General features: G+C 44.9%; 1 protein-coding gene across 1 annotated transcript in view; it reads right to left on the bottom strand.

The window, feature by feature from the left end:
• LOC144602256 (acidic amino acid decarboxylase GADL1-like) overlaps positions 1-20559 on the bottom strand; it is a 76244-nt gene that overhangs the window by 37938 nt on the left and 17747 nt on the right. Inside the window, exons 4-5 of the mRNA XM_078415133.1 lie at positions 12347-12437; positions 1591-1697 (exon numbers count right to left, since the gene is read on the bottom strand). Of these exons, the coding sequence (XP_078271259.1) occupies positions 1591-1697; positions 12347-12437 (198 nt within the window). The remainder of the gene's footprint in view (positions 1-1590; positions 1698-12346; positions 12438-20559) is intronic.

Raw genomic sequence — 20559 nt, 5'->3', positions numbered from 1 at the left:
GATAGATCAGCCATGATTGAATGACAGAGTAGACTTGATGGGCCCAATGGCCTAATTCTGCTCCTATCACCCATGAACCTATGATCGCATGATCATTTCCAATGTTGTTTGTATGGGATTTACACATTTTCTCTGTCACCATGTGGGTTTACTCCCACATCCCTAAAACATAGTTTGGTGGGGAAATGACCACCGTGAACTGTCCCTTGTGTATAGGTTCATTGTAGACTCTAGGCCATTCACATGTGATGTGAATATGAAGAGAATAAAATGGGAACAAAATGGGAACATTGAATGTGGATTGTTGCATTGTGGTAAGCACGAACTAGTGGGACAAAGGGCCTGCTTCCATTTCTCATGACAATCATACAATATGCTTCCTACTGTACTGCAAAGTTCTGCATGTTACAACAGACACAACAAATGTGTAAACATTTACCTTAAAGGAGTAGTAGTACTGTCGACATAGAAACATAGAAAACAGGTGCAGGAGTAGGCCATTCGACCCTTCGAGCCAGCACCGCCATTCAATATGGTCATGGCTGATCATCCTGAATCAGTGCTGCGTTCCTGCTTTCTCCCCATATCCCTTGATTCCATTAGCCCGAAGAGCTAAATCTAACTCTCTCTTGAATACATCCAGTGAATTGGCCTCCACTGCCTTCTGTGGCAGAGAATTCCACAGATTCACAACTCTCTGGGTGAAGAAGCTTTTCCTCAACTCAGTCCTAAATGGCCTACCCCTTATTCTTAAACTGTGACCCCTGGTTCTGGATTCGCCCAACATGGGGAACATTTTTCCTGCATCTAGCCTGTCCAATCCCTTAAGAATTTTATATGTTTCTATAAGATCCCCTCTCGTCCTTCTAAATTCCAGTGAATACAAGCCCAGTCTATACATTCTTTCATGGATAATGATGCTGCTGCACAGTTCCAGGTAGGGCTGTCCTGACCTTGGGTGCAGTCTGTGTGGTGTTTGCATGTGCTTGTCACAACCACCGGGTCTTCTGGATTCCTTCCATATCCTAAAGACTTACTGTTTTTTTTACACAGAGGGTTGTGAGTACCTGCAATGTGCTGCCGGGGGTGGGCAATTGAGGCAGGTACAATGGTGACATTTAAACCATGTTTGGATATGCATGTGGGATATGCAGGGAAATGAGGGATACAGGTTATGTGCAGGCAGGTAAGAGATGGTCATGGCATCGTGTTCGGCACAGACACTGTGGGCCGAAGGGCCTGTTCTTGTGCTGTACTATGTTCTGCGTTCTAAATTGAGTGACCACTCTAAGTCACCTCTTAGTGTGGATTGGCAGCCAACAAGAATGACAGGAGAGTTGGTGGGCATATGTGAGGGAGAGGTTGTAAGGGTACAGAGAAGTAAAGAGAGAAGAGAGTTGGGACCAATGAGATAGTTTTTCTGAGAGATGGCATGGACCCAATGTATTGTTATGCATATGATAAAATTAAAGGCCACAAACCCCAATACTCGTTCCAAACCATAATGAGAGAATGGCTTGGAAAGGTTAATGGCATTATATCTTAGTGGAGTTCAATTTTAAAAAAAGAACGGTAGTATTTGCTACTTACCAGGGCTGAAGATCCCGTCTCCGTCTGCCCAGCCTATAAACTCCCTCATCTTCTTTAAAACAGCGTCCTCCATGAGCACAAATGTTGGCGCGACCTCATAGGTGTAGCTGCATTGAAGGGAATAGATGCGAAAATGAAGTTTTGAAAGGAAGAAGGCCTGTAATTTTATCAGCCTTTTCAAAACCACAGGGCATCATGAAGTGCCTCACAGCTAACAAAGTATTTCTGAAGGGTCGTCACTGACACATTATCGGTAATACACACAGCAAGGGTCCAGCTGCATCTAATGAGAAATATCACGTCATCTATTTCAATGATATCGCACCTCTCTCTCTCCAGAGATGCTGCCTGAGTTACTCCAGCATTTTGTGCCGATCTTCGGTTTTAACATGGTCTTAGACAATAGACAATAGGTGCAGGAGGAGGCCATTCGGCCCTTCGAGCCAGCACCGCCGTTCAATGGTGATCATGGCTGATCATTCTCAATCAGTACCCCGTTCCTGCCTTCTCCCCATACCCCCTGACTCCGCTATCCTTAAGAGCTCTATCTAGCTCTCTCTTGTGTAGGAAGGAACTGCTGCAGATGCTGGTTTACACCGAAGATAGACACAAAAAGCTGGAGTCACTCAGCGGGACAACATGCTCTTGTCAGAAATGGTTCTGGAAGACCATTCACATCCAGCCCTCAACTGTTCACCTGACAGGTTGAACCTCCAAGGGGCACTTGCTGGGCAGCACCGCTGACGGTGTCACATTCTCAGGACTGCATTGACGCTGCTGCGTAGATTCAGAGCTCAGCTTTCCTGGGTGATAGATCTTGGCTCTGACATTGAGGCACATGACCTACCTACTGAGCCACTGCTGATACCAATGTAGTAGCTGGGTGACATTCTTCAACTTTTTTTTAAATGTTGGTATGAATGGTGCTGTTGTCACCAAGTTTTTTTAAAAAACCCTAAAGCATCATTTTGCGAGGTATGTAAACATGGGAAGGTAATCCAAGGCAAATAACCCCTTTTACGTCAGCTGACCTGACCTATTTAAGGAATGGTAAGTTGCCGGTGGAATTCTACCGGAGTGGTTAAACATCTGCTGTTGGAAATACTTGCTGACAACAATCCACCTTGGCAAGCTTTCAACAGGCCTTTCAGACCTCCATACTCCCTGCTTGTCTGGCCTGGGACATCTGATACAGCAGTCTCAACACTGGGCAATTTGGCTCTGTTCCCAATTAAACATATCTGATTCCAGCAATCGTTGCTGCTGTGTTTCAGCAGCCAGGTCGAAGATAACCTCAACAAAACCAGGCTGGTGACTGCGGCAAGAAACGCAAAAGAAATATATATAATTTAAATCGGCCAACTGTAACAAGACCTCCTGCTGAATCAGGATTTAACAGAACGGCAATGTTAACGGCCGTATTGCCACACTTTCAGGTGAATTAACATCAATTCCTAGCAGCGTGGCCTCTCTTACAGCTTATAAATACCGCAGCTGAAACAAGCCAGGGAAGTGAAACGCGATATACCTGGTTATTGTTAACTCACTGAAAAATGGGACGTAGGTAGAACAGAGGGGATATTTAATATCCGCATACGGGTCCTTGCCAACGCAGGTAGAACAGAGGGGATATTAAATCCGGGTGGCACAGTGACGCAGCAGTAGAGATTTTATTTTTTAGATTTAGAGATAGAGCGCAGAAACAGGCCCTTCGGCCCACCGAGTCCGCTCCGCCCAGCGATCCCCACACATTAACACTATCCTACATCCACTAGGGACAATTTTTACATTTGCCCAGCCAATTAACCTACAAACCTGTACGTCTTTGGAGTGTGGGAGGAAACCGGAGTACCCGGAGGAAACCCACGCGGGTCACCGGGAGAATGTACAAACTCCGTACAGTACAGCACCCGTAGTCAGGATCGAACCTGAGTCTCCGACGCTGCATTCGCTGTAAGGCAGTAACTCTACCACTGCGCCACCGTGCCGCCCCTGATGAGAGTTGCTGCCTTACAGCGCCAGAGACCCGGGTTTGATCCTGACTGCGGGTGCTGAATTGACGAAGTTTGTCTGTTCATCCAGTGACCGCGTGGGTTTCCTCCGGTTTCCTCCTACATCCCAAGGGCGTGCAGGTTTGGAGGTTAATTGGTCCTCGTAAATTCGCCTTAGTGTGGAGGATAGAATTAGTGTACGGGGTGATCGCTGGTCGGTGTGGACTCGGTGGGCCGAAGGGCCTGTTTCCACGCCGATTCCCTAAAGTCTAAAGTCAAAATATCCACACACAGGCCCTCCCCAGGTTAGGAAGGGTTCTCGTCCTGTGAACTATTCATAACCCAAGCAAATTCAATACTAGCAATTATTTCGAGAGGAATGGAAGATAAAAACAGGGATGTAATGCTGAGGATTTATAAGGCACTGGTCAGCCGCATTTGGAGTGCCTTGTGAGCAGTTTTGGGGCCCTTTCTCTGAGGAAGGATGCGCTGGCGTTCAGAGCAGGTTTACGAAAATGATCCCAGGAATGATTGGGTTAACATATGATGAGAGTTTGATGGCACTAGGCCTGTACTTGCTGGAGTTTAGAAGGATGAGGGGGGGGCCTCATTGAAACTTACCAAATAGCGAAAGGCCTGGATAGAGTGGATGTGGAGAAGTTGTTTCCACTAGTGGGAGAGTCCAGGACCAGAGGCCGTAGCCTCAGAATAAAAGAATGCACCTTTAGAAAGGAGGTGAGGAGGAATTTCTTAAGTCAGAGGGTGGTGAATCTGTGGAAGGCCAAGTCAAATGATATTTTTAAGGCAGAGTTTTACAGATTCCTGATTAGTACGGTGTCAGGTATTATGGGGAGAAGGCAGGAGAATGGGGTTGAGGGGGAAAGATGGATCAGCCATGATTGGATGGTGGAGTAGACTTGATGGGCCGAACGGCCTAATTCTGCTCCTGTAACTGATTAGCTTAAGAACTTATAAGCAGGCCATAAGTGAGAAATGTGGCCACAGAGTAGCAGAAGATAAAACACTACTGCTCAGAAACAGGTCCTTCCGCCCAGATACCTGCACACCCATATTGGCCATCAAATCCATAGCACCGGTCACCCAAATGCTCGCTCTTGTGTATGAGCGGTACATAAATCAGTCATTCGCAAGCTGGGGAGGACCTGTATAAATGTGGATGTATGGATGAAACATGGATACGAAAGAATTAAACAAGTCAAATCTGGACAATCGTCACCTTCTTGAAAGACCAATTTATTCAAAATAAAATCAATCTTGCTTGCACAGATTGATAGGTTCTTCATCAGTGAGGATGTCAGGGGTTACATAGACACATAGACAATAGGTGCAGGAGTAGGCCATTCGGACTTCGAGCCAGCACCGCCATTCAATGTGATCATGGTTGATCATCCACAATCAGTACCCCGTTCCTGCCCTCTCCCCATACCCCTTGATTCCGCTAGCCCTAAGAACTCAATCTAACTCTCTTTTGAATGCAAGGAAAAGGCAGGAGAAAGGGGATCAGAGGGGAAACTAGATCAGCCATGATCGAATGGCTGAAACAGACGATGGGCCGAATGGCCTAATTCTGCTTCTTTGTCTTATGAACTTGAAAGTGTTACTAAAAGACGTTTGTTTGGAAGAATGAGCAATCAATCTAATGGTCATTGGCTTGAAGGAACTTAAGAAGGACATTGGAGGTGTGTCTTGGTAAATTGTGCCTTGGAGTCTGATGATACACCAGGAGCTGTCTTTTGTAGCCCAGGTTTTAATACAGCAATACCCATATGCACAGAAAAAAATCTCATCAGGAAGTTGCTTGTCTGCATGAAGCTGACATACTGTGACTACTAATGACGAGAAATGAAAGATTGGAACTCAGCCTCCCAAGTATTATAGGTAATTTCAGACAGTTTTAAGCCAAAAGCCCAGGGCGGCACAATGGCTTCTGTAAAAATTGCCTATGAAACCTGGGTAAGATCCTGACTAGAGGTGCTATCTGTACAGAGTTTGTACGTTCTCCCCCTGACCATGTTGTTTATACACTGGTGCTGCGGTTTACTCCCACACTCCAAAGACGTGCAGGTTTGTAGGTTAATTGTCTTCAGTAAAGATTGTAAATTGTCCCTAGTGTAGGATAGTGCCAGTGTATAAACTGGTCAGCACGGACTTGGTAGGTCACAGGGCCTGTTTCCACGCTGTATCTCTAAACTAAACTAAAAGGTCGAACGGGTCGGAAATCTAGATGGCATTAATTGGGCGGAGCAGTGCATACTTTGTTTAATAAGGTCACTCACCCTTCTGTGGTGCCAACCCTTGAATATGAATTATAGTCATATAATTTACGAGTGCCCCTTTCATTTTATATTTCTAACCAGAGCACTCTCTGAGATGAAGATCTCTCCTATTCATTTATCATCCAATATGTGCATTTTGGATTAGGTAGGGAAATTTACAGTATGAGCACCTGCTGAAATGGAGCACAGACCTACAATTCGTTAGCTTGTAAAGTACATCACAACACTTAATGTAATTGGAAACTCATACCAAATGGTGATATGGCTCAACTCTATTTTGGGAAGCATTCTTGTCAGATGACAGAAATATATTTGCTAATCTTGTGCAGGATGTTTTGTACATGCCATAGAGTTCAAAAAATTTCCATAGTCCATACTCCTTCTGTTTCTTTCCACAGCTCCTCGGGATTGAGGCTAACTTGCCTCCACCCAGGTTCAGTGGGATCTAAGATGATCAACGAGGCCAACAAATGGAGTGCTGTCCCTTTCAAAGATGGCACAAGAGGTGTCTGCTCAGACAGGTGAGTGGTTTAGTTCAGTTTAGTTGAGTTTAGAGATACAGCGCGGAAACAGGCCCTTCGGCCCACCGAGTCCACACCGACAAGTGATCCCCGCACATTAACACTACCCTACACACGCTAGGGACAATGTTTACACTACACCAAGCCAATTAACTTACAAGCATGTACGTCTTTGGAGTGTGGGATGAAACCGAATATCTCGGAAGAAACCCACACGGCCACAAGGACAACGTACAAATTCTATACGGATAGTACCTGTAGTCGGGATCGAATCCGGGTCTGAGGCGTTGCAAGCGTTGAAAGACAGCAACTCTACCGCTGTGCCACCGTGTCGCCGCTGAGTTTAGTTTAAAGATGGAAACAGGCTCTGCGGCCCACCGAATCCACGCCAACCAGCGATCACCTAAACGCTAGGAACAATTTCCAGAAGCCAATTAACCTACAACCCGCACATCTTTGGGGTGAAGGAGGAGACCGGAGCACCTGGGGAAAACCCACGCGGCCACAGAGAGAACTTGCAAACTCCGCACGTGCAGCACCCGCAGTCAGGATCGACCCTGGGTCTCTGGCAATGTAAGGCAGAGCAGTAAACCACTGCACGACACTGTGCTGCCCTTCTGTGTAATATTTTGAAAGCAGATACGCTCCTTCCTCCATTACACTGACCTCCTAGGGGCAATACAATAGACAATAGGCAATAGGTGCAGGAGGAGGCCATTCGGCCCTTCGAGCCAGCACCGCCATTCAATGTGATCATGGCTGATCATTCTCAATCAGTACCCCTTCCCTGCCTTCTCCCCAAACCCCCTGACTCCGCTATCCTTAAGAGCTCTATCTAGCTCTCTCTTGAATGCATTCAGAGAATTGGCCTCCACTGCCTTCTGAGGCAGAGAATTCCACAGATTTACAACTCTCTGACTGAAAAAGTTTTTCCTCATCTCCGTTCTAAATAGCCTACCCCTTATTCTTAAACTGTGGCCCCTGGTTCTGGACTCCCCCAACATTGGGAACATGTTTCCTGCCTCTAACGTGTCCAACCCCTTAATAATCTTATATGTTTCGATAAGATCCCCTCTCATCCTTCCAAAGAATACATAGAATTCCATGGTGGAATGTTCCTTCTCAGACTGGAGGCCCTTGACTAATGGTGTGCCTCAGGGTTCGTTGATAGACCATTACTGTTTGTCATCTACATCAATGATTTGGATGAGAACATACAGGGCAAGATTAGCAAGTTTGCTGGTGATACAAAAGTGGGTGGTTTTGCAGATAGTGAAGATGGTTGTGAAAGATTGCAGCAGGATCTGGATCGATTGGCCAGGTGGGCGGAGGAATGGTTGATGGAATTAAATTCAGAGAAGTGTGCGGTGTTGCAATTTGGGACGTCTAACAAGGGCAGGACCTACACAGTAACTGGTAGGTGTCTGGGTTGTGTTGTAGAGCAGAGGGATCTAGGGGTACAGGTGCATGGTTCCTTGAAGGTCGAGTCGCACGTAGATAAGGCGGTCAAAAAGGCTTTTGACACTTTAGCCTTCATCAGTCAGAGTATTGAGTATAGAAGTTGGGAGGTCATGTTGCAGTTGTACAAGACATTGGTGAGACCACATTTAGAATATTGTGTTCAGTTCTGGGCACCATGTTATAGGAAAGGTATTGTCAAGCTTGAAAGGATTCAGAAAAGATTTACGAGGATGTTGCCAGGACTAGAGGTTGAGTAGGCTGGGTCTCCATTCCATGGAGTGCAGGAGGATGAGAGGTGATCTTATAGAGGTGTACAAAATCATGAGAGGAATAGATCGGGTAGATGCACAGAGTCTCTTGCAAAAAGTCTCTTGCCCAGAGTAGGGGAATCGAGGACCAGAGGACATTGGTTCAAGGTGAAGGGGAAAAGGTTTAATAGGAATCCGAGGGGTCACTTTTTCACACAAAGGGTGGTGGATGTATGGAACAAGCTGCCAGAGGAGGTAGTTGAGGCTGGGACTATCCCACCATTTAAGAAACAGTTAGACAGGTACATAGATTGGACAGGTTTGGAGGGATATGGACCAAGCGCAGGCAAGTGGGACTCGTGTAGCTGGGACATGTTGGCCGGTGTGGGCAAGTTGGGCCAAAGGGCCTGTTTCCGCACTGTATCACTCGATGACTTGATGAATTGAAGTTCTTATTCGTGTCCTGAGCGCTCCCTCTCTAGTTTGTGCAATCACAGACTCGGGATTCCCGGATGTCAGTCGGGCTGTTTCAATTCTTAAAAGAGGGTTTGAGAATATCTTTGAATCCTTTCCACTGTCTGCCTGGTAATTTCCTTCTTTGACGCAACACAGAATTCATTTTCTGTTTCAGGATTCTCATATCGTATCTGCCAACAATGTAGTCTGCCCAGCTCAGCTGACCGATCGCAGTTAGGGCATCAATGCTGGCGATGCTTGTCTGACAAAGGACACTGACCTTGGTTTAGTTTAGTTTAGTTTATTTTAGAGATACAGTGCAGAAACAGGCCCTTCGAAGCACCGAGTCTGCTCCGACCAGCGATCTCCGCACACTAACATTACCCTCCACGTGCACTTGGGACAATTTATTTTACCGAAGCCAATTAACCTACAATCTTTAGTGTGGAGGAAACCAGAGCACCTGGAGAAAACCCACTCAGTTCACGGGGAGAGTACATACTCTGTACAGACAGCACTCGTAGTCAGGATCAAACCTGTGAATCTGGCACTGTTAGTTAGCTACTCTATCGTGCGCCACCGCGCCACCCTTGATTGTTTCTGGCGTATGTACCAAGCGCTACATATTGCACTGCGCACTTACTGGGCAAGTTTTCCCACAGTGCTCACTGACCAACTACTACACATGATAATCATTGTCCAATTATTGTACCTTGCAAACAATTATCAACACTACACTTGGATTTTATTGACTGAATATTATGCTGAATAATATGATTGTTATCGTGTATTGTCTTTTCTTTGACTGTACAGCACACAACAAAAAGCTTTTCACTGTGCCTCGGTACATGGGAAAATAAACTAGACTAAACTAAACTAAACTGGTGTATGCAGTCTCCAATTCATTCAAACCATTATTTATGGTACTATATATTTTTCTCTAGTTTGCTAGATCTCTACACAGTTTCTCAGGATAAAGAAAATGGAAACTCATCAATGATGCACTGAAGCTAATTTTAAATATCCGGAGTGCCAAACGATCTCTAAATTGTAAAGCCTATCTTTATGGTACTACGTTTTTTTTTGTCCAGCTTAATAAATCTCCATACAATTTCTCAGAATAAACAAAATGGAAATGAAAACTCACCAATGGCGCACCTGATTTTAAGTATCTGCGGGGCAGCCGAGAACAAAGAGGGACTATTTGGGACTACACTGAACAACCAAGTAACTTTGTCAACGCCCTTTAGGTGGCGTCTCTTTGTATGGCGTGCAAAATGAAGAATTTCACTGTGACGTGTCACATGTGATAATAAAGAATCAATCAATCGAACTATTTCTAGATTTTAAAGCCTATATTTATGGTACTACATCTTTTCTAGCTTACTAGATATCTATAAAGTTTCTCAGAATAAAGCAAGTGGAGATGAAAACTCATTTCCATTGTAAGAATGTACAAGGCAATCTAAACACAAACCATCCCTTTCATGTTATGATATAGTCTGTGGGGGGGAAGACAAAAGGGAGAAGATACATTAATCCAGGGAAAAAGGTTATAAGAATCTGGCCATCAGGAGCACTCGCAGAGCTCCAGGACTGCTTTGCACGCACAGAATGGACTATATTTGAACACCAGGACCTAGAGGAATATACGGAAACTGTTCTGTCCTATATAAAAAGCTGCACTGATAATGTGACTGTTAACAAACACGTCCGGGTATATCCCAACCGCAAACCCTGGATGACTAGAGTGGTACAATGTCTTTTGGAAGCGCGCTACTCTGCCCTCAAGTCTGGAGACAGAGCACAATACAGCGCGGCAAGGGCTGAGCTGAGGAGGGGCATCAAAGCAGCCAAGGAGGACTACAAGAGGAAAATAGAGGACCATCTAACTCAGAACAACCCACGACAGGTGTGGCAGGGTTTACAGCAGATAACCAACTACAAGGGCAAAACATCTGTGATCTCCAGCAGGGATACCTCACTGGCAGAGGAGCTAAATCATTTCTTTGCCCGTTTTGAGACTGCAGTGCCACACACAGCCATCCTGCCCCCACCATCTATCACACCTAACACGCTCACCTTACAGGAACACCAAGTGAGACGTGTACTAAAGATGGTGGATCCAAATAAAGCAGCAGGACCTGATGGAGTACTTGGCAAAGTGCTGAAAGCTTGTGCTGACCAGCTTTCAGAGGTCCTCACAAAGATCTTTAACATCTCCCTGACACAAGCCACCGTCCCATCCTGCTTAAAATCAGCTACTATTATCCCTGTCCCCAAAAAACCTGCTGTCAGTAGTCTAAATGACTACAGACCAATAGCTCTCACATCTGTTGTGATGAAATGTTTTGAAAAGCTTGTGGCACAACACATCAACGCCATCCTTCCTCCCAGCTTTGACCCTCATCAGTTTGCCTATCGAGCAAACAGATCTACAGAAGACGCCATCAATACAGCCCTCTACACTGCACTGAGCCACCTGGAGCGCCCGGGGACCTATGTAAGAATGCTTTTCATAGACTACAGCTCGGCATTCAATACGATCATCCCAGGCATACTAGTGGACAAGCTGTACAATAACCTGGGTTTCTCCCCATCCATCTGCGCCTGGATAAGAGACTTCCTCACAAACCGCCCACAATCTGTTAAGATCGGCCCCCACAGCTCCTCCACCATTACGCTTAGCATTGGCTCCCCGCAGGGCTGTGTGCTGAGCCCCCTCCTCTATGCTCTGTACACACACGACTGCACTCCTATCCACCCCTCCAATTCTATCATCAAATTTGCAGACGACACAACTGTGGTCGGTCTGATCACTGGAGGGGATGAGTCTGCGTACAGGGACGAGGTCTGTGCTCTGTCCGGATGGTGCGAGGCAAATAATCTAGCACTAAACACTAGCAAGACAAAAGAAATAGTGCTGGACTTCAGGAAACAAAGAGCGGCTTCCACCCCACTTCATATAAATGGGGAGGAAGTGGAGAGGGTCTCCACCTTCAAGTTCCTAGGGACCACCATCTCCCAGGACCTCACCTGGACTGCAAATACCAAGGCGGTAGTGAAAAAGTCACAGCAGAGACTGCATTTCCTACGATTACTTCGGAAAAACAGACTGAAGGAGAATCTGCTGGTGACCTTCTACCGCTCCACCATCGAGAGCGTACTGGCATACTGCACCACTGTGTGGTATGCTGGCTGCTCGGCTGCAGACCAGAAGGCCCTCCAAAAGGTCATCAGGACAGCAGAGAAAATCATCGGCTGTCCACTACCCTCTCTGAAGAACATCACCAGCTCGCGCTGTCTGAACAGGGCCAGAGTCATAATCAAGGACAGCACTCACCCGGGACACGAATTGTTTGTTCTCCTGCCCTCTGGGAGGCGCTATAGGAGCCTAAGGACCAGGACAAATCGACTCAAGAACAGTTTCTTTCCCTGGGCAATAAGAACAGTGAATGGAAGCACATGATTCGGCTACTATCATTTTCAAAAAAGAAACTTTCTTTTAAGAATTTTTAAGTGTTTAACCCACTCATTATTTATTAGGATTTTAAATCGGTTTTTATATGATACTGGCATTTGTTGTGTTGGTTCGCATGTCTGTGCAATTGTCTCTGCACTGTCGCACTGTTATCAGTTGTAGCATTTCTAATTTTGTTGTACCTTGTGTACAATGACAATAAAGGCATATTATTATTATTATTAAAATAAGGAGAGACTTATTACATATCAATTAACAAAATGTAGCTGTGCAATAAAGAAGTATTAAGAAAGCTACTTACACACTGGGATTGAGGGCTTCGGTAATAAAACGGGCAACAAGGGAATAGTGATCCATCCCAGCATATAGTTGGTTGTAGAATCTTGGATGACCTGTGGAATCAAAGGAAAGAAACCAGCTCAGAAAAACCACATTCATTGTCTTCTTGCCTCTGTCAACTGCTGCTGACAGCCAAATGAACTGCAGGCAACGTTAAAGAAGTGTACTTATAGTTCAAGCCAAGTTAAGGCAAAGTTATATTGACTGCAAGAAAAACATTGCCTCCAACACAGTGGGTCAGGTATTGGTGATTAGGCTGGCAAATGAGGGAGACAGAGAGAGCTAAAAGAGATACCATGGATATTAACCTAGTAAACCTACGCTGCACGCCCTCAATAGCAAGAATATCCTTCCTCAAATTTGGAGACCAAAACTGCACACAGTACTCCAGGTTCGGTCTCACCAGGGCCCTGTACAACTGTAGAAGGACCTCTTTGCTCCTATACTCAACTCCTCTTGTTATGAAGGCCAACATTCCATTGGCTTTCTTCACTGCCTGCTGTACCTGCATGCTTCCTTTCTGTGACTGATGCACTAGGACACCCAGATCTCATTGTACGTCCCCTTTTCCTAACTTGACACCATTCAGATAATAATCTGCCTTCCTATTCTGACCACCAAACCTCACACTTATCCATATTAAACTGCATCTGCCATGCATCCGTCCACTCACACAGCCTGTCCAAGTCACCCTGCAACTTCATAGCATCTTCCTCTGGCTTCCCACTTTTCTTTGCTATGTTATACTTCTTCTCTTTTATTTTTATGCTGTCCTTGACTTCCCTTGTCAGCCACGGGTGCCTCTTACTCCCCTTAGAATCTTTCCTCAACAAAAGCTTTTCACTGCACTTCGTTACGCGTGACAGGAAGATAACTAAACTAAAACTAAATAACTATTTTAAAAAGGTGGACACAAGTTATGAACCGGCATCCCATTGTTTTTAATTAATCAAACAGAGAAACAATATTTATAGCAGAATGTTTTATTCACAAAATGCTGGAGTAACTCAGCAGGTCAGGCAGCATCTCGGGAGAGAACGAATGGGTTTTTATAGCAGAATGTGTTTGGTTGGTTTTATTTGACTCTTTTTCAATCCAAGAGGAAAATTAAAAAAGGGTCTGCACTAAACGCAGAGAAAGCGAAGCATAAAACATTTAGTCAAAAAGATTGTCTTAAGGTACATGTGTGTGAGCCATCATTTAATTATTCTGCAGGGATGACGGTTTTCGTCTATTTTTACACTTTCATTGTTCAGTGAACATTGAAATGTGTGTAGCGTCACGCCACTGGTTTGTGGGACAACATGTCAGAACTTGTGGGAAATGGGAGGGACTTGCAGAAACCCCATTGTTGGTGATTGCCAAATGGTGCCCCCCAAACCCAAAGTGCTTGATTTCCGTTATTTAGCAGCAGTCCAGCAGCCAGTGGTTGACAACTTCATGAATCAGGAATGCAGCACAGAAAAAGTGGAAATTCCTCCCCCCTTCAGCCTCCTGCCCCCCCCCCCCACCCCCTCCCCTCCCCTCCCCTCCTCCCACCCCCACCCCCCTGTGCGTTTAGTTCACTGTGACTCTCCTGAAACCAATGGCTCAGCAATGGTAATCTGGGTTGTCAATCCCCCAGTGCGACAACATGTTATTCATATTTTTAAATGTGTGAATCCCATGAGAGTGAAATACCAATTGGTCTGTAAGATCATCACAACTTATGAAGGTGATCATGAGAGGGAGCATGTGTGGATTTTCCCTCCTGTGTGTACCGAAGTTAATTAAACATCTTAGTGGCAAATGGACCGAGGTCGGCTACCTCACGCAAACCATTATTTTCTCTTGCCTCACGGCAGGTTTGCTGAATCGAACCTCTCGGGGCTGGTAAATGCCGACGAGACAAGAAGTCCATTCTCGGTCAGGGACAATTTGAAAGAACAGCATTTCCCCGAGTTTGCCAAGTATTCTCAGCTCCCACTCGCAAAGAATGCTGCTCATGGCCGACACACCTGGTAGATCTCCACGTTTAACACATGGGTCAATACAGATGTTACATCATAAGATCATAGGTGGTAGGAGTTGAATTGGGCCATTCGGCCCATCAAGTCTACTCCACCATTCAATCATGGCTGATCTATCTCTCGCTCCTAACCCCATTCTCCTGCCTTCTCCCCATAACTTCTGACACCCGTACTAATCAAGAATCAATCTATCTCTGCCTCAAAAATATCCACTAACTTGGCCTCCACAAGCCTTCTGAGGCAAAGAATTCCACAGATTCACCACCCTCTGACTAAAGGCATTCCTTCCTAAAAGAACGTCCTTTAATTCTGAGGCTATGACCTCTCGTCCTAGACTCTCCTTCTCGTGGAAACATCCTCTCCACATCCACTCTATCCAGGCCTTTCACTATTCTGTATGTTTCAAGAGGTGTCCCCCCCCCCCATTCTTCTAAACTCCAGTGAATATAGGCCCATTGCTATCAAACGCTCATCAAATAGTTAATCTACTCATTCCTGGGATCAGGAATACATAAGTGATTTGTGTCTGTAGCTGGACTCTCCATTCAGAAACATCGCCAAGTCAATTAAATGCAAAAGTCCCCCACATGCAGCAACATAGGAACTGAAGAGACTAATCAAGAGGAACATTTCTGGAATGGAGGACAGTATTTGCCAAAGAATGCTGTTTCTAAATATGCAAATAAAGCCATATTGTGGAGACAGTACTGAGAAGGACTTCCACAAATTATATGAATGTACGAATAAACGTGCAGAATGAACAAATTGGCAGCAATGTAGAAACAAAAGAACTGCAGATGCTGGTTAATACACACAAAAGACACAAAATGCTGGAGTAACTCAGTGGGTCAGACAGCATCACTGGGGAAAAGGAATAGGTGACATTTCAGGATGAGACCCTTCAGTCTGAAGAAGGATCTCGACCCAAAATGTCACCCATTCCTTCTATCCAGATGCTGCCTGTCCCGCTGAGTTACTCCAGCATTTTGTGTCTTACTCCAGTTTTTTGTGTCTATCATAAGATCATAAGAGATAGGAGAGAATTAGGCCATTCAGTCCATCATGGTTGATCTATCTATCCCTCCTAACCCCATTCTCCTGCCTTCTCCCCATAACCTCTGACACCAGTACTAATCAACTAATCTTCGGTTTAAACCAGCATCTGCAGTTCCTTCCTTCACAAAGTATTTGCCAAGTCGGACTTCGAAAGATTTGATCCCCCCACACCACACTTTGGTGGAATGTGTAGCACCACAACTCTAAGGGAGGAAGCAGCACTTCTGAATGCTTTCCGCATGTGTGAAACTGCACTTTAAGAAGAAACAATGCTTTAAATAGGCAGGCGAAAATATTCACAGGAGTAAATATAAAAATACATTTGAAATAGCACCAGCACTCAGTAAAATAAATTTAGATGGTGTGAAAATGAGATTATTGCTTCCTGGAACTTACCCTGGAGATCTTGCAGACAAGACTTATTTGAATAAACTGTTCAGAATTAAACATAAAGCGATATATAGAGCTGGAAGTACTTTTCAAATGATGTCAAATTGAATTCATTTAATTCTCCCATACGACAATTGCTCCAATGGAGATTTTAGCACAGTTGTGTTATATTCATTCATAAAAGTGTTCCATCGCTTACTTTCAAAGCTTTCACCTTCATTGCTATCTATTTTGGTAGGATGCTCTATTTTAACACTAATGTAACCCGGTAAACACTCTGGATAGACACAAAATGCAGGAGTAACTCAGTGGGAGCATCTATCTCATCTTCGGAAGAAGGGTCTCGACCTGAAACTTCACCCATTCCTTCTCTCCAGAGATGCTGCGTGACCCACTGAGTTACTCCAGCACTTTGTGTCTCTCTTCGGTGTAAACCAGCATCTGCAGATCTGTCCGACACAAGTAAACACTCTGCTACTGGTCCCCTATCTCAGTTCCAGCTAGAAAATACCCAGTCAAAGGACTCCCTCCCCAGTGCAGTGATTGAAGGGGAGTAAAGAGGTCCTCTGCAGTTGCACAGGGCCTAGTGAGACCACACCTGGAGTAATGTGTGCAGTTTTGGTCTCCAAGCTTGAGGAAGGACATTCTTGCTATTGAGGGAGTGCAGCGTAGGTTCACCAGGTTAATTCCCAGAATGGCGGGAGTGTCGTACGTTGAAAGACTGGAGCGACTGGGCTTGTATACTCTGGAATTTAGAAGGATGAGAGGGGATCTTATTGAAATGTATAAGATTATTAAGAGATTGGACACGCTAGAGGCAGGAAACATGTTCCCGATGTTGGGGGAGTCCCGAACCAGGGGCCACAATTTAAGAATAAGGGGTCGGCCATTTAGAACGGAGATGAGGAAAAACCTTTTCACTCAAAGAGTTGTGAAGCTGTGGAATTCTCTGCCTCAGAAGGGAGTGGAGGCCAATTCTCTGGATGCTTTCGAGAAAGAGTTAGATAGAACTCTTAATGATAGTGGAGTCAGTGGGTATGGGGAGAGGGCAGGAACGGGGTACTGATTGTGGATGATCAGCCATGATCACGGTGAATGGCAGTGCTGGCTCGAATGGCCTACTGCACCTATTGTCTATTGACACAAGTAAACACTCTGTTGCTGGTCCTCTATCTCAGCTCCAGCCAGAAAATACGCCCTCTCCAGTGCAGTGAGTGAACCACCTCCAGTTTTCTCACTATTACTCTGGCCTCTAACTTGCTGTGGGGTTTACAAGGAACAAATGCAAGCAGCTGACACAAGGGTCTGCGAGCCAGCACTGTGCTAATTTTTCTTTTCATTATTCGGCATGAAACCTACGCCCAAGCCATGATAAAACTAACGCACAGCACATTTTTTCAATCAGATATGTAAAAAAGATTTGTCCATATGATTCGACAGTTACACCTGCTGTACAACATGATAACAAGTGTCCGTGCACTGTGGAAAGCTTGATTGTGTTCACGTATAGTCTTTTCTTCGACTGGAGAGCAAGCAAACAAAAGCTTTTCACCGTACATTGCGACACGTGACAATAATAAACTAAAGAGTGTATGAAAATAAATTCTTGGGAGTGATAATAGATCATAAACTCTGTTGGAAACCTCACCTACAACATATCGAATCAAAACTGTCTAAATCCATTGCAATACTGCACAAAACTAAGGCCATCTTGAATCAAAATTCACTATTTACGTTATATTGCTCATTCATTATTCCATATATTACATACTGTGCAGAAGTATGGGGAAACACCTACAAAACTAGCACTAATTCAATCTTTATATTGCAAAAAAGAGCTGTAAGAATTGTCAATAACACTGGATATAATGACCCAACCAACCCATTATTTATGAAATCATATGCCCTAAAATTTATGGGCCTCGTAGACTTTAAAACTCTACAAATAATGTTTAGAGCAAAAGAAAGAACACTTCCTGACTGTATCCAAGGTTTGTTTTCAGTGAGGGAGAGCAGGTATCCACTCATGGGTAATTATATATTTGAAAAAATGAGGGCAAGAACAAATGTGAAAAATAGACGTGTGACTGTTAAAGGGGTCAATTTATGAAATAGTTGCAACAATGAATTAAAAGAGTGTAGTAATATGTGTAAATTCAAGAAAATGTTCAAAAATATTATATTTGAAAGATACAAAATATGTGATCAGCACTGAGAAATGATTGACATGATAGAAATTATGGTTCTTGATTATATTTGTGTTTCTTTCTATGTTTTGTTTAACTGCTTCTGACCTATTAGACAGGAAATGGTGGTGGGTAGACTGATGGGACTGAAGGCTGATAAATCCCCATAGCCTGATGATCTGCATCCCAGGGTACTTAAGGAGGTGGCTCTAGAAATCATGGACGCATTGGTGATCATTTTCCAATGTTCTATAGATTCAGGATCAGTTCCTGTGGATTGGAGAGTAGCTAATGTTATTCCACTTTTTAAGAAAGGAGGGAGAGAGAAAACGGGAAATTATAGACCAGTTAGTCTGACATCGGTGGTGGGGAAGATGCTGGAGTCAATTATAAAAGACGGAATTGCAGAGCATTTGGATAGCAGTGACAGGATCGTTCCGAGTCAGCATGGATTTACGATGTAGTGTACGATTTACGATGTAGTGTACCTTGACTTTCAGAAAGCCTTCGACAAGGTCCTACATAGGAGATTAGTGTGCAAAATTAGAGCACATGGTATTGGGGGTAGGGTACTGACATGGATAGAAAATTGGTTGGCAGACAATAGACAATAGGTGCAGGAGTAGGCCATTCAGCCCTTCGAGCAAGCACCGCCATTCAATGCGATCATGGCTGATCACTCTCAATCAGTACCCCGTTCCTGCCTTCTCCCCATACCCCCTCACTCCGCTATCCTTAAGAGCTCTATCCAGCTCTCTCTTGAAAGCATCCAACGAACTGGCCTCCACTGCCTTCTGAGGCAGAGAATTCCACACCTTCACCACCCTCTGACTGAAAAAGTTCTTCCTCATCTCCGTTCTAAATGGCCTACCCCTTATTCTTAAACTGTGGCCCCTTGTTCTGGACTCCCCCAACATTGGGAACATGTTTCCTTCCTCTAATGTGTCCAATCCCCTAATTATCTTATATGTTTCAATAAGATCCCCCCTCATCCTTCTAAATTCCAGTGTATACAAGCCCAATCGCTCCAGCCTTTCAACATACGACAGTCCCGCCATTCTGGGAATTAACCTAGTGAACCTACGCTGCACGCCCTCCATAGCAAGAATATCCTTCCTCAAATTTGGAGAACAAAACTGCACACAGTACTTCAGGTGCGGTCTCACCAGGGCCCGGTACAACTGTAGAAGGACCTCTTTGCTCCTATTCTCAACTCCTCTTGTTATGAAGGCCAACATTCCATTGGCTTTCTTCACTGCCTGCTGTACCTGCATGCTTCCTTTCATTGACTGATGCACTAGGACACCCAGATCTCGTTGAACTCCCCCTCCTCCTAACTTGACACCATTCAGATAATAATCTGCCTTTCTATTCTTACTTCCAAAGTGAATAACCTCACACTTATCTACATTAAACTGCATCTGCCATGTATCCGCCCACTCACACAACCTGTCCAAGTCACCCTGCAGCCTTATTGCATCTTCCTCACAATTCACACTACCCCCCAGCTTAGAATCATCTGCAAATTTGCTAATGGTACTTTTAATCCCTTCGTCTAAGTCATTAATGTATATCGTAAATAGCTGGGGTCCCAGCACCGAACCTTGCGGTACCCCACTGGTCACTGCCTGCCATTCCGAAAGGGACCCATTTATCCCCACTCTTTGCTTTCTGTCTGTCAACCAATTTTCTATCCATGTCAGTACCCTACCCCCAATACCATGTGCCCTAATTTTGCCCACTAATCTCCTATGTGGGACCTTGTCGAAGGCTTTCTGAAAGTCGAGGTACACCACATCCACTGACTCTCCCCTGTCAATTTTCCTAGTTTAGACAAAAAGCAAAGAGTGGGGACAAATGGGTCCCTTTCAGAATGGCAGGCAGTGACTAGTGGGGTACCGCAAGGCTCGGTGCTGGGAACTAAACTATTAAGCTAACTCTGTAAAAACAAACACCACACTATAAATGGCACGGTACAGTGCTAGAGACCCGGGTTCAATCCTGACTACAGGAATTTGTACGTTCTCCCTGTGACCTGTGTGCGTTTACTCCAAGATCTTCGGTGTCCTCCCATGCTCCAAAGACGTACAGGTTTGCAGGTTAATTGGCTTGGTATCGATGGAAATTGTCCCTAGTGTGTGTGGGATAGTGTTAGTGTGCGGGGGATCGCTGGTCGGTGCGGACTCGGTGGGCTGAAGGGCCTGTTTCCACGCTGTATCTCTAAGTTAAAACTAAGCTAAATGTAGAATGTCAGAGGAATCCGAGTGGGATTGATATTAATTTTCAGATTGATGTCACTGCAGTGTAATAGGGTCTGTCTCTTCATATGTCTCTCACTTGTTTGAATTTTTAATCCTCATCACATGCAACTGGATACGGACATCAAGTCGAGACTTGCAACCATGAAAACCACAAAGGCTTGTAGCTGCTGGAATCTTATGTAGAACAAGGTGGCGCAGCGCAAGAGTTGCTACCTTGCAGCGCCAGAGACCCGTGTTCGATCTTGGCTACGGGTGCTGTCTGTACGGAGTGTG

This window comes from Rhinoraja longicauda, chromosome 2, assembly GCF_053455715.1.
Source record: "Rhinoraja longicauda isolate Sanriku21f chromosome 2, sRhiLon1.1, whole genome shotgun sequence".
In the NCBI taxonomy this organism is placed as follows: Eukaryota; Metazoa; Chordata; class Chondrichthyes; order Rajiformes; family Arhynchobatidae; genus Rhinoraja; species Rhinoraja longicauda.
The sequence above is the reverse complement of the archived record's forward strand: the minus strand, read 5'-3'. Positions and strand labels throughout refer to the sequence as shown.